General features: G+C 37.4%; 3 protein-coding genes across 10 annotated transcripts in view; 1 reads left to right on the top strand and 2 right to left on the bottom strand.

Moving 5' to 3' along the window:
* Positions 1-15,337, bottom strand: part of LOC127835450 (uncharacterized) — a 354,496-nt gene that overhangs the window by 237,866 nt on the left and 101,293 nt on the right. The gene's annotated exons all lie outside the window — the stretch shown is intronic.
* On the bottom strand, positions 3,472-15,313 carry LOC127835444 (NFX1-type zinc finger-containing protein 1-like). The gene is made up of 7 exons (XM_052361875.1): positions 15,094-15,313; positions 11,226-11,716; positions 10,547-10,678; positions 9,986-10,127; positions 9,633-9,738; positions 4,696-9,316; positions 3,472-3,912 (listed from the first exon to the last, which is right to left on the bottom strand). The coding sequence occupies exons 1-7, from the start codon at positions 15,123-15,125 to the stop codon at positions 3,716-3,718; spliced, it is 5,721 nt and encodes a 1,906-aa protein (XP_052217835.1). The 5' UTR covers positions 15,126-15,313; the 3' UTR covers positions 3,472-3,715.
* Positions 14,342-15,337, top strand: part of LOC127835452 (rhomboid-related protein 4-like) — a 41,492-nt gene continuing 40,496 nt past the window's right edge. The window contains exon 1 of the mRNA XM_052361895.1: positions 14,342-14,436. The gene's annotated coding sequence lies outside the window, so the exon portion shown is untranslated. The remainder of the gene's footprint in view (positions 14,437-15,337) is intronic.

The raw sequence follows: 15,337 nt of genomic DNA, 5'->3' as shown, positions 1-15,337 counted from the left end.
AGGTTTACTACACGCATACTAAACACAGTAGTGTAAACATTAGCTTGAGGAATTTGTTTGCATATTTTACTTAACGCGCAATTATTCTACAACACGTTTCTTTTTAATGTTTCAAATCTTTATTGATAAAACACCTCCAAATCAACAATGAGCCTCATAAATGAATGTTCATGACCACGCAAGACATTTACGGGGAATATTTATTTCACTTTCAACGTACATCAGTGCCGTACATTGTTGTTTACATGAATATGTGTATTTGCGTGTGATAGAACAGTTTATTTGTAATAATTTTATCCTCTAATCCATCACCTTGATGAATTGATAAAATCATTCTGCAACATGGTTTTTTGTAATACATTCTGCAAATCAAATGATCATACTTATCGACAACTTAAGGAGCTAATGACACGATACAAATAATAAACTAGAAATGGCGCGGCAGAGGCCGACGCGTATCCCCACGCCGCATGTTTTACCCACGGGGCACCCCAGGTTTGGTAATGGGGTCATGTATAGTTGAGATTGACCTTATTGTCATAAGAGATGTTCAGTATCAATTGGAAGTGAATTGGTGTAGAAATTAAAAAGTTAGCGTATAATAACATAAAACAAGAGATTTGTTTGTCAGAAACACAATGCCCCCTCCTGCGCCGTTTTGATTTATTAAAAAAATCATTATGCAGGTTCATTACTTACCTCCCTTTAAAGCTTAATTCTTGCCTTGGATTTGTGTTTTTTTACCTTTGACCTTGAAGGAGGACCTTGACCTGTCACCACTAAAAATGTGCAGCTCAATGAGATACACATGCATGCCAAATATCAAGTTGCTATCTTCAATATTGCAAAAGTTATGGCCAATGCACCATACCGAGGGCATAAAAATTAGTGAAAATCTCTGACCCGGCCCCACCCCGACCCCCATAACTTTTGACCCAGGGGTCAGATCAAAATTCCAAATTATGCAGGGTCGCACAAATGCTCATAGCTACCATGTGTGAAACTTTCAAGTTTCTAGTGCTTATAGTGTAGGAGGAGAAATTTGCCAGGACGGACGGACAGACGGACGGACAGACAGCGGAGATAACCACAATATCCCCACACTTTTCAAAAAGCGTGGGGATAATAAAAACACGTGTGAGCATTAACATAAACATAAATTATCAAGAGATATCGTTTGATAAAAACATTTGTAAACATAATTATAACTATGAAAAAGCAAGCTAACAATTAAGTATATTCCATTTAAACAAAAATATATTTGTCATTTTATATTTATAATTTACATTAATAAATATTTAAATTAAGCATTAATTAAAATACAATAACATGTGCGATAAAAATATAATTCACTACAATTAGTAATTTAAAATAAATATGCAACAAGCTTTATACCATGAATGTGTCAGAAACATTATAAAACCCAAACAACAGCTACGCGGACTAAGAAGATGTGAATATATGCTGAATATTTAATAGTTTACAAATATTCATTTCAAACAAACAAAAATGGTTACACATAGAATTGTATATAACATTTATCATATGTACACATTTGAATGGAATTGGAACGACAGACAATGTCGTATGTAGTTATTTTCCATCTGTATAAATACAGTTGCGTTTTGTCGGACGAACATAATTTAATTGTACATGACTAAGCAATAATAGCATTATGGCGAACATGGAAAATCTCCGATTATAGAGTTTTATTTGTTAAGCGCAAGTAATAGGATGACATTTGAAAGGTGTAGGATATAAGGTACATTTGAAAGGTGTAGGATATAAGGTAGCAGAATATACAATGTGGTCTCTTTCAATATACTCTAAAAATATGTAAGCAAATATAGTCACATTTCAACGAACGTTGCTTTAGATACATGCACTTTAGCAACGAAATGTTAAATCTCTTCAAATACACACAGTTATAAATTAATTTAATTAAATATAAGCAGAAATCTTACGATACACATCATAATTTATTATTGTTTCGTTAGTTGTCCATTGGGAATCGTAAATGCATTAAAAGATCCTACTTATGTAACGGTATACACAACAAATTATCATTTTAATAGATTTAAGAACAAACATGAAGTCTATAATAAAACCTAATAAAAGCAAATAAAAAAATACAAGTTAAATCTGGCATCAATAATGATTGAAACAAAATAAAATTCTTGTCATAAGAGATATTCGCCAAAATTATAACGATAACAGCTGCAACCAATTCTCAACACGGCCATAAATGTTAAAGTAAATAAAAAATGGTAATTGCAATACGACAATTACAACAGCACATCAATTTTAATTAATACGAACTAAATGTAAAATTTAACTTGAAAATCACGTATCACTTAATGTCGACATGAACCCATTTGTATGTGTATCGGCAACAGCACTCAGTGTAAAGATATTATAGAATAACAACTCATGTATTATATTTTTAAAAACGTACAGAAAGAGACGTTAACACGAACAAACGGCATTTAGGCTAACTATTTTCATAGAATGCAAAACGATTGTACTTTTCACTTAGTATTATAGTCTAAAAAACTAATCAAATCAAATTTCAGGATACATCCTTAGTGTTTTTCCTAGGAGAGCAAAGGGGCATGGCGCATTACTTTAAAAAAGGGCATTTTAGCGCGCAGTTTAGGCAAAAAAGGGCAAAAACGTTCCCGGAATACCTGAATTACGGGGAAACATGTAATCGCATCAGAAGCAGTTGTGGAATAAATAACATATAAACAAGCACATTTAATGGTAATAGATGTATTTAACTTACTATGATTTATATTAATATATTTACCTTGCAATGAACATTTAAGTTCCATGCTGTTTCAATAAACTGTACAGCACGACAAACATAATAAAGCAATATATGCATATGAATCTGATTATGCACAGATCCACTAACATATAAATGAAACCATGTTTGTCTTATCCCATTTTCTAACAATAATCTTGACGGATGTTTAAAATAACATTGCGAGTAAATTGATCGCTCACAATATGCAAACACTCGTTTCCGTGACATACATCCACCGAGAAGATTACAAATAAATAAATAATGTTGTTGCTATCTAAAACATTTTTATGCGTCGTTGATTATCACAGACATTTCATCTATTCTTTCTTAATGTTTAATCCCCATTATTAATTCGATCGTTTACGACGTTATTTGCCATTTTTGCCGAGTCACAATTTAATTCTGTATAGTCCGCCATGTTGATAAAATGTCAAATGATGTAAGCGACAGGTGCGCATAGCAACGTTAAATCGTATACGCGATTCGCATTTTGTTAAATTAGTATACGTCTCAGTAATTATTTTAATAATTAGATCTAATTATCTTAAAGACGAAAACGATAAAGAATAAATTTGTTTGTGATTTTAAATGTAATTATGCGTAAAAATATATGTTTTGATATAACTGAATAATGCATGCAATGCACAATTGATTTGATCCTTTTGATTTGTCAATTTCATCTGTTACATTATATCAAGCCATGTTGTAAACGTCACTGTCGCATTATGTAGAATTATGGTGTTGTCATCCGATCAATTATATCACTTAGAGGTCAAATGCCCTTTGAAACAATGCATCATAGTGTGTACCAACTGTATCTGAAACAATGACTCAATCGTCTTCCAAACGTCATCTCAAAAAGACAAAAATACATGAAGTGTTCATATATAAATTTCATTCAGTATTTTAAAAGCGCACTTCAAATCCGTAGTTAAGCAGGTTAGCCTGTTCGGACCATGCGGCGTGTGTGGCCCCGTCCATTTCTCCGGCCAGGCGGTTGTCGGATCTCAGCTGGTGATTGCCGCCGCCGATCTTTGACCCACATTCGGGGCACTTGCTTTCCATTGTTGCGCCACCACAGTCCGCTATGGCGTAAACGTGACCTGTCAAGTACAACAGCGTAGTTGCAATACGAATCTACGTAGATAGATGTTAAACGCACACTAACGTCAAGTGATAATTCAATATTGTAAAAATCAGACCCTGTAAAAATCACACCTAACATGCTTATTTATTTACTGATTGTGAAATTAGAAATTAGAAAGTTAAAAATATTTCCTGAGAGGTGTACATCACCGGCATATGCATCATAGCATTTGAGTCAGGTTCAAGTATATTTTGATAAATACACGTGAAATAAATAACACATGAACTGTTGTTCATCCCGTTTTTGTACCAAAAACAAACATATAACACTATGTGTTTTATATATTAGTCTTTTAAATCGGAATCAAATAAAATAGGACTCGCTCTGTGAAAATTGGGTTTAATGCATGTGCGTAAAGTGCCATACAATATTAGCCTGTGTAGTCCATACAGTCTAATCAGAGACGACACTTTCCGGTTTAATGATATTTTTTGTTATTAAAAAGTCTCTTCTTAACAAAAATATAGTTTAGGCGTTAAGTGTCGTTCCTGATTAACCTGTGCGGACAACTAATCTGGGATGAAACTTTACGTACACACATTAAATCCCAGAGCACGGCCTAAATTTATAATATAATATTCCACAATGGTGATTATTGTATCATTTGTTCCATTTAAAAAAAACGTGAGCGTATGCATAAAGAAACCCGACCAAAACAATAACAATTTTAGCGCGCAATCTTGGTTTCAAGAATCAACGTGTATCAAGCTAAAGTAATTGAAAAATTAAATAGTTATACCATTTGGACACTTAAACCAATGTCCTGTCGTTAACTCCATTGCCTTAACGATCATGATGCGCTCCTCGTCAGTTATGCCGAGCTCTGTCAACGGGACCAGCTTCTTCAAAGCATCGATGCATGTCCGAACAGAAATCTTCATTGCCTCCGAGTATTTCTCCAAACTGTTGAGCATATTTTCCGCCTCTCGAATTTTAGATTTCATTGTAAAATCTACTTTGATACGTTTTTCGTTGGCCTTCATCTGGTAGAGCATCAGTTTCAAGTAATCTCTCGAACGTTCCATTTCAGCCTGTGCATCGTGAACTTCTTGGTCGGTCATTATGGACCGTTCTTCAAGAACCCAATCGTAAAAATTATCTAGGTGTTTCAACGCCTTCTTTCTCTCTGCTTCATATGTCAGCCCCTTCAGTTCTCGCCAATCTTCTTGCAGTGTTTCTAATGCAATTAGCAGATGTGTCTGATTCAGAAGTGCAGCCATTGCATTTTCGGACTTAAGACTTACGATATTGTTTAGGCGCTTTTTAATCAGCAATCTTGTAGTAAGCTTTGTTATCTTATCCTTGTGCTCCTTTATCTCAGTCTCTAATTGATTAATCCTCAGATCGTTACCTAGCAGAGTTGCCTTCACAGACTCAATATCCTGAATTGTCTGATTAATTAAGGCCCGATACCGCGTTGTTTTTCGTATAGGGGTTTTGCACAAAGGACACTCTTTCAATTTAATTTCTCCCCGCTCATCAGGCTTCGTTCTCATGTATATATCCATAGCATTGACCTCTATGATACATCGATTTCTACAATCCTGCATCGCGACAAACCTAGCGTTTGGTTCATCTTCATCTCCAAACAATATTTGGGTCACCTTTTCTCTGTCGCAAATCCTACAATCGGTTGGACATGGCTCTCCGCAAATACCGATGCATTGATGGCCACAAACCAACTGTTTTTTACACGGCTTATTACAAGGCGGACGATCACATGGCTCGCTGCACAGTTTACGACATTTGTAATGATCGCACTGCCAAGTGCACGGCTCCCTACAAGGCACACACAATTCGCCACATCGTTTTCCGCATTTACTGTGCTGACATCTATTTTCACATGGACGACCACATGGAGGACATAAGCTACAATTATCTGTACACTCATGACCACAAACAAGAATTCTGTTGCAACCACTTTGACACGGTCTATGCAATCGACCCTGAAAGCATTTGCCGCATGTTCCGTGACATCTATGTTCGCACGAAAGCATTCTATCACACGGCGCTGGGCAAAGAGCGATATCTTGTTGGTGACATTTGATTTTCCCAGTGTGTCCACATGGCCATGTCTTCTCCACATCAACCGCACACTCCTGTGTATGTTGTTTTCCGCATTTGGCCTGACACTTATGACCGCATGGCAGTATTGACTGACAGGCCGCCTGACACTCGAAGTCCTGGGGCTTGGTGGCGCAAGGAACCTTTTGCGAATGTCTACAGCGCGGGATTGTTTTTTCAACCAATTCTTTACACGGTTGGCATGCCTTTGAGCATGGGAGCGGACATTTGTGAAGCGATTCGCAAATGGTTTTGTTGCATCGTTTTCGGCACCTCTTTTCAAGATGTTCGGCATCTAGCACGTGACAAAACTGCTCACACAAATGCCCACACTCAAGTCGCGTTCCGCATTTTCTAGCACACCCTCCTTCGGGTGCATTTTGGAAATCCTTTGCAGTCTTTGCAACTATCTGCTCGTCAGCGTCAGGATGATTCTGACATCGTAGTAGTAGACCATCGCCAAAACACCCTCTTTGTTTCATATCAATGACCATTTCGTTCCACAGTTTTGAATTATTTCTGAGGAGATCAAAATTTCCAATGGCGTAAAACCCTTTCTTCGCCCTTGACAGTGCCACACATGTACGATTTTCGCTTTTCAAAAATCCAATCGAATTATCGTTGTTACTTCTAACAAGTGACAACAAAATGATGTCATTTTCTTCGCCTTGGTAATTATCCACAACTGTAAGTCGTACGCCTTCGAATTCTGACCTTGGCATCATATTCTTTAGACAAAACAACTGGCCCGAATACAGTGTAAGAACGGTTATCTGATCTGGTTTGTACCCTTGTAGTAAAATGTACCTGCATAGGCCAACTAAAAATTCAGCCTCGTGAACATTCGAGTGACTTCTTAAGTCGGCATCGTCGGATTCTGTTTCATTATGATTAATAAAAAACACGTTCGAAGAAATACCTTTAATTGAATCGTATTTGCGAACGTCTGGGTGATCTTTAAGATCTGGATAAATGTACGTCATAAGTTGAGATATTTCTGGTCTCATTCGGTGCTGAAGTTCAAGACAATCGCACTGAATTCCGTTGTCAACCATTCGTTCAAACAGGGAAACATCCAGTTTATACTTCTTCGCAAGTTCAAAAACCGTTGGGTTTGGTTTCAGCTGCTTGTGATCACCTATTAAAATCAGATGTTCACATCCGCGACTAAGGGTGGTCACAATATGAGCCTCCAGTACTTCGGCCGCTTCCTCCACCACAATGATTCTCGGGCGTATTTCTTGCAACACTGCTTGGTATCTGGCGGCACCGGTTGTAGTCATTCCAATTATTCTAGAATGCCTCATTATTTCTTTGTCTTCTTGCATCAGCGCCTCACGATATCTTTCAGCAGCTCTTTCAAATTCGTCTTGTGTTTCTTCTATCTTTCTCAGTTGAACATCCCTATATTTTTCAATCCAAAATCTGTACAATTTCCATTTGTCTTCTAATGACATTGTCCACATATCAGTTATAGCATCCACGTCGTTTGGTGTCATCACTTCGTTGGACGATAGCTTCTGACGTACTTTCCTTTTCTGCTTTTTCTTTTGCTTTCTTTGCGTTTGCCATTCTTGGTTTTGAACACCCTTTGGCATTTCGTCCATCTGATCAATATCGAGGGCTACATTCCTCTGTGTTGCCTTCGTCGCAAGATTAACATGCATGTCGATTCTTTCTTTGCGAGTCAGGTTGACGTCCAGCAAACCGTCAATTATCGCATTGATTTCATCCTCGTCGTCGTCTTCTTCTCCGCGTTCATCAATTTGTCGTTGAGCTTGAATGTTATCCACTTCATCATCAGCGTCGATAAACTCCTCCTCAAGAGCTCCAACATCGTTAACGTTGAAGTCACCAGCCATGTTTCTTTCCATTTCAATAACAGGTGCGAGGTTACCAAGCTCTAGCCACTCAACAATTACGCAGTTCTTGAACACTTCTCTCATTTCATGGTACATCTGCATCATCATTTCGAATCTTTCTATTAGCAAATGATAATGCGGATTACCCATATATGGCCGCAAAAAATCTTCGTGCATGATGGAATTTGTGACGAGCTGAATTTCCTCGCTGACCTTACGAATATTTGCAGTCAACGCATCCATTTCAAATTTGGCTTCTCGTCTTCCTTTAAACACCTGAACAGGTATTTTACGCTCGTGTCTGAAGCGTTGTCGAAAGTTGTGCAGGTTGTAAGGCTTTAGAATCTCACTGTTACTTCTCCCTCCAACCCTCACAATATCCCCTTTGTAAAATCTTACAATCCCTTCCAAGAATTGGTCCAATGCGTGATTCGTATAGCAGACTATCAACATCGGGCGAGGATCGGGTAAACCTGTATCTGGATTCATCGTCCACGCTTCTTTGTTGTGAAGCAGTGCCTTAACGATTTTAAGTCCGATGTACGTTTTCCCTGTACCCGGCGGTCCTTGGGTGATGACAAATTCGTTTGAAAGCGCAGTTCGAATCGCACGATATTGAGATGAATCAAGATGCAACAGGTCCGCTGTTGGCCAATCGTGTGGATCTAATACCTTGACCTTTTCCGCTTCTCTTGAATGCGGACTGAAGTCGTAAGGCACTGGTGCATCGTCCTCCTCATCTTCGCCAAGCATGATTTCAAGCGTCTGTTTGTCTTTGATCACGATGTGTTCATCAACCAGTGGACGCAGATCGTAATTAGTGTTTGGCCTCCGCCTCAAGTATGCTGGTGGCTGCACATTACTTTCACATTCAATTATATATCTCTCAAAAGGAAGATCCCCACGCCGGACACTCTGTAAACCTTTCAATACATGTTTGTAGGACTCGAAGTAAGCGGTTGTTTCGGCCATTGTGAATAACTGATTCATCATGCCGTTTATCTCTCGATGGTCCTTTTCAAAGCGAACTGTTAAAATGCCTTTCTGAAGCGTCTTAATCTCGCGAGCAACAACGGTAGCAAACAAGAAATTTCTGAAGTTATCCGATGACAGGCACAACAATGACCCAAATATGAGACGCTTTGTGGATTGCCATCGCACATTTCCCATTCGGCTAGCATCAAACTGAATCACGTGACACAGGCCATTTTCACTGCAGTGCGGTGTGAGAATTCTTGTGTTGTGGTATATACGCACATCTCTGCCTTTCTTTTTGCGGTTTTCCTGAATGGCTTGGATATATTCACTTACGCCTTCCCGAAGAGGAGCTACAAAATCTTCTCGGAGAAGTCTGAATTGCACGTCTAAGTAATGGTCCAAGTCCTGGTACTTTCCTCTGATTTTGTTTGCCCTCAAATACCGATCGTCGTCAGCCTTAAAAGAATAGCGTTGTAAATAAAATGTATCCTTTTAAACATTTGGTGAGTTTCATTATCCTTTAAATGGAATGAACATCGAAATAATATGAACAATAAAAACAATTGACCCCAAAAAAACGTTATTCTAGGGAAAAAACTGATGGAAGGAGCATTGTTAAGATCAAACATTGACTCAGTGAACAGTTACAAATACTACTGTTGTGCGACCAAACGTTGAGAGTGGGGCATACTTGGCAAACAATGTTACAACAAATCAGCAAATGTAAACAATGAATGCCTTAAATCATCTTAATAGAGCTATTTAAACAAACCTGCATATCATCTCTTTGTGGAAATATCTCAATGTCTCGAAAGTCGTTGGGTGGGTTTGGATCCTCCTCCGCGAGTTCTTCTCTTCGAATCGCTTCTGGAGTTTTTCTGCATGAAAAAGCAAAAAAAAAAGCCTTCTAACATCTGTATTGTTTTCTTGTGTTTTACATTATACAATCATTTAAATTAATAAAGTACATGTAGTCATGTAATAGATTTTTAAACACTCAATGGTGCTATTAAATATGCGAGGATGTTGTGTTCAAAATTAACGTTAAAATTCCAGATAAACATAAATAATAAATTATGCGGTTAAAAACAATAAAATATGACAAACGAAAACACAAAAATGTACTTTTTTGTTCGATTTTTGAGTCGCTTTGTCAAGAGCTCTTTCATTTCTGTCAATTCTTGAAAACTTTCCAGTGTTTCCTTGTCTATGATGTTTTTATTCCCTCGCATTTCATCAATCACACCTTTCATTACCTCATGGAGTCCTGTTATTTAATATATAAAATACGCAGTTCATGTGTTCAAACAAACCATGCACCATTTGTGATATTTAATTATGCTTGTGTAAAATATTGATTAAAATCTTATAAAAATGGATGACGTAAAAGCAATAATACAATCTATTAGGGTCGCAGTAGTTTAAAGGATATGTTGCCAACCCCGCCACACGCTAAAATACCAGTCATGGTGCGTTCCCACAATATCTTCTTTAACGACATCAAGAACTTGTTAAAATCAGAAAACGGACTCAAATGCATTTGGCAATCCAGATTTCAACTTTAAAGAAATAATGGTAATGTCTAGGATCAAAACTAGAATATATAGTTAAACTGCAAATAAATATTTTTGGATAATGGAAAGATGACGTAATAAACTAGTGTTTTCTCGATATAAAAATACTCACCGAAAAATTCGCCGATCGATGTTGGATTTTTGTCCATGATTTCATGTAAAATAGTTATCATGTCCTTAATCGACTTTTTAAAGGCATTTTGTCTCTGGTGAATATCTTCAGTGTCGAAAAACAGAGTCATTGCTGAAGAACAATATGGTGTACATTAGAAATAAAATTGGCCGCGATCTGTAAAAGAGGGTTTAATGCATGTGCGTAAAGAGTCGTCCCACCTGTGCAGTCCGCAGGCTAATCAGGGACGACACTTTTCTTCTTAACTGGATTTTGTTAAGAGACTTTCTTCAAACAAAAAAAATCATACACGCGAAAAGTGTCGTCCGCACAAGCTTATCTGGGATGACTTTTTACGCACATGGGTTAAACCCCTTTTTCACAGAGCACGGCCCAAATTCATGTGTGCACTTTAAATCCGTATATGCACACACTAATTGTTAATGCTATATTCTTAACGTAAGCAAAACAATCTAGATACAACATCTGACCTACTTGAATTAGAGAGCGGACACTTAATTCGGACCGACCGACAGACAGACCGACCGACAGACAGACAAGCTCACTTCTATATACCCCACTAAACCTCGTTTGTGGGGGTATAATGACAGATTAGAAAATGCATGCGTTATTTGAAAATACGTAATACTTTTTAAGTTTTAATACAACTTTAACGCACCCATATCGAAAAATTTCGCTTCAGTCATTATGATCCGAATTATATTTAGGCCCTGTGACTGCGAGTTGCACGTCCACGTCTTTGCGAGCACACTCATGATTAGCTGTAGAAGTTTCTGATCGTGAGCGGACTCTTGTATACATTCACGAAGCTTTGTTTCCGGATTAGAAAGCGTCAGCACGCAATCTGATTCTTCTCGTTTCTCGAGCTCTTGAAGAAAGCGTCTATCCAGCTTCCGGCCGCCTCCGCGACCGCCGCCGCCTCCTCGACCGCCTCTACCCCCTCGACCTCCTCGACCAATTCCACCTCTGCCTTCACCGCCGTCTGCCCCTTCCCCGCCCCTTCTGGCGCCCCTGTCCGCCTGTTGAGCGCCACGTTGTTGCATTTGTCCGGCGCCTTGCCTGATGCCCTCGTCATCCCAATCGTCATCATCACTGAGATCATCCTGACGAAACCCTCGGCCTGCCCGGATATTGGCACGTGGAAAGAGTCTGAAATAAATATAACAAAAGCTGAATAAAATCTAATTGAGACGCGCTCTGAGAAAAAGGCTTTTATGCATGTGCGTTAAGTCCCAGTTTAGAATTTAAAGTTTGCACAGGCTAATCAGGGACGACAGTTGGCGCTTAAATTATATTTTTCGTTCAAATGTCACCTCTTATCTCAGCGAAAATCCAGTTAAGGTGGAAAGTGTCTCCCTTATTGGCCTGTGCGTACTGCACTTTACGCACATGCATTTAGCCCCATTTTCTCAGAGCGAGTTTACATGGGTGTAAATGTACCGGTAATTTCGGACATACCGGGAAACAAAAATATGTGGTTATTAACCATGACAAAAAGCAAAATAATATGGGGGCTGTGATATTAATATATTCCTTCTTGTTCCACGCAATCAGAAAGCAAAACATGCATTGTGGATATTTCAGTCCACATAATCAACACATTAGCAGTTATGATGCATTATACAGTTTAATTAAACAATATATATGGCACTATTTTCAGGATTATATAATCAAAAGATTCGCGGCTTTCGATGAACAATGCGGGCTCATATAAATATAACCCTTGAAAATGTTACGTATTAGTACACTACTTTGATAGTTAATGATTGTATCTCACGATTAGAAACATAAATCGTTACATTCAATGTAATAATTAAGATCTGGATAAAATTAAATATTTCATGCTTGCTTTCGGTTTCGGTTTACATAATCTTAGTAAAAATTGTTTTATTCTTGTTTATTCGTTGCGTTGTCTTCTATTGTAGGTCATTCGCCTTAAATAACGAGCTAACCGTTGTTAACAAAATGTATCGTCAGGTTAAGTTTCATATTTGCATTAGTATAGTTAACAAATTCATTGGTCTCCTGCTTTAGGTGCAAAACTAGAACACTTATATATTGGCCAGGATCTGTGAAAAAGGAATTTAATGTATGTGCGTAAAGTGCCATACAAGATTAACTTGTTTAGTCCGCGCAGGCTTATAAGGGACGACACTTGGCGAATAAACTGTATTTTTGCAAATAAAAACTTTCTGTAGACGAAAAATAAAGTGAAAATTGTCGTCCCTAATAAGCCTGTGTGGACTGCACAAGCTAATTTGGGACGACAATTTACGCACATTCATTAAACCCCTGTTCATAGAGCACGGCTCATATTAATTAATATAGACGTATTACACAAGCGCATTATACTAAATCGAATAGAGACGTATTACACAAGCGCATTATGCTAAATCGAATAGAGACGTATTACACAGGCGCATTATACTAAATCGAATAGAGACGTATTACACAAGCGCATTATACTAAATCGAATAGAGACGTATTACACAAGCGCATTATACTAAATCGAAAGTGGCACATGTTTCATTTTTTCTGAAAATATTGTGCAATCCCAGCTCTATTATATTTCCATATCATGTGTTCACAGATAACAGGTTCATTGTAAGATCAATTCATACGTCAATGAACGCAAAACGGGTTGGGAGTAATATGACAACAATTCGTATTGTAATCTATATGACTTAGTACATTGTAGTGTTAACATAAATATCCGCTTGAGGTTACACAGATATTTAAGGTTACTTCGTATGTTGCTTTAAATGAGTCTCGTTTGGGGAAAACTGGGCTTAATTCATGTTCGTTAAGCATACCATATTAGCATGTGCAGTTCGCACAGGCTAAGCACGGACAACACCGTCCGCCTTTAGGGATTTTTTCGTTTAAGGGAGGTCTCTGTTAATAAAAATCGAGTGTGTGCGGGGAGTGTCGTCCCTGATTAGCAAGTGCGGATTTCACAGGCTAATCTGGTTGGACACTTTTCACACATGCATTAAGCCCCGTTTTCCCACACCGATGTGTTATGTATCTTCGACCACATACATTGCTGTTCTTCCTGAAACACATGTTAATAGTTTTGGATTTTTGGAACACTTTATACAGTATTTTTATTTAATAGCAATCTCGTTGCAATCTACAAGCCAATTTCTTATTCCATAGGCATGAATTTAAAAATAAAACAATTGTATGCAAACGTTATATTTCATGTAAGGTATTATCTAAATTGATTTGAGGTACAAAATAAAATTATAAAATAACAAAATGTATTCAAATTATGATTAGGAAGACACGAATTACAAAAACAGCTCCTAAGTGCATAAACCAATGTCCTCTTTTCTGAATAAAGCAGAAAACATTCTTAATTATAATGAATTCATAAAAAACTGCTTAAACAGTGTATGACATGCAAACGTCTACAAATCCGTTTCAGGTTAACGCGTTTTATTTCAATAAGGAAGTTTTCATGCTATTGCATGGACTTAGCAAAATCAAAATGGCACGCACAAGAGCAACGTAGAAATGTACGTAATGTGATTAATATGCCATCTGAGAGAAACGACGCTGCGGGCGTATGCGAACCTCAATGCAGTTTTATATGTTCATCCTGTAGCCTACAGCACAATTACAATGCGTGTACACACGTTTACTGTGTACATTCTCATCAGTCTGCAGTGCATCTTATGGATAATACACCTTTATTTATAGATACATGCATCAAGGTTAACACTATCATGCATCAATAAAATCAATAGAACAGAGCTAGATTACCGCATGAATGTTTCATTCTACGTGTATTACGTTCAATGGATTTATACACATCTTGGGTTGTTTATTGTATAACTAACAGCAATGTTGAACTCGTGTGAGAGGTAATTCAAGCATGGGGCTGTTTACAGACAAGTACACATAATAAAATTAAGTACAAATTCAAACTAGTTTAAGTCAAACATGACCCCTCATCTTATTCTGTTACATGTGTCTATATGTACATAGTATCTTCACGCGTTGGTCAGCGATTCATTTAACAAAAGTATTTGCTATTGTTTATTTACAGTAATATATGAGTGTATGAGTTTGGAATAGTGCATGTTAGTAACAGACATAAATCCTTTAAATACTCCAATACGAATAGGTCTATAATATGTTTCTAGTACTCTATATAGAGAAAATAATTGCGCTTCCAAATTACAATACCTTACATCTTTTTTGTACAACGCAACATAACGACTAAACAAGTAACGTATACGCTTTTCGGTATTTGACACATAGTATTTAACTTAACTCAATCTGATGACAGCAGGATTTTGTGTTATTTACGTTTTCTTTATTTGTTGAGGTTATCTTATGTATCGTGCTTTTTATTTTTTATTTTATCAGTATTACAATAATCACCGTGACAATATAACACGAAATAATATTTTTTAGATAACACCGTAAGTAAATATTACAAAATTCAATAAAACTGTCAATGGCAACCAATATCAATGATACTATTCATTATTCCAAACAAAATAATTCTGTCTTACCTTTCTTCGCCCCGATTTAACCTGTTCGCCATTTTCAGGCAAATATTGAATGGTAATTCATGTAATCAAAATAAGTTCCATACTAGAGTAGGTACGTATCACATATTCAAGTACGTGCGTTCCCAAATTAACACTCCTTTCTCAACTTCATAGGAGAAACTGAAGGGATTTACGCCACCCGATTTTCAGAAAACGGTGAAATCGAAAGTAGGAATTCCGCGCAAGCAGAGCGTAGCATTTAATA

This window comes from Dreissena polymorpha, chromosome 6 (genome assembly GCF_020536995.1).
Source record: "Dreissena polymorpha isolate Duluth1 chromosome 6, UMN_Dpol_1.0, whole genome shotgun sequence".
NCBI classification, from domain to species: Eukaryota; Metazoa; Mollusca; class Bivalvia; order Myida; family Dreissenidae; genus Dreissena; species Dreissena polymorpha.
The sequence above is the reverse complement of the archived record's forward strand: the minus strand, read 5'-3'. Positions and strand labels throughout refer to the sequence as shown.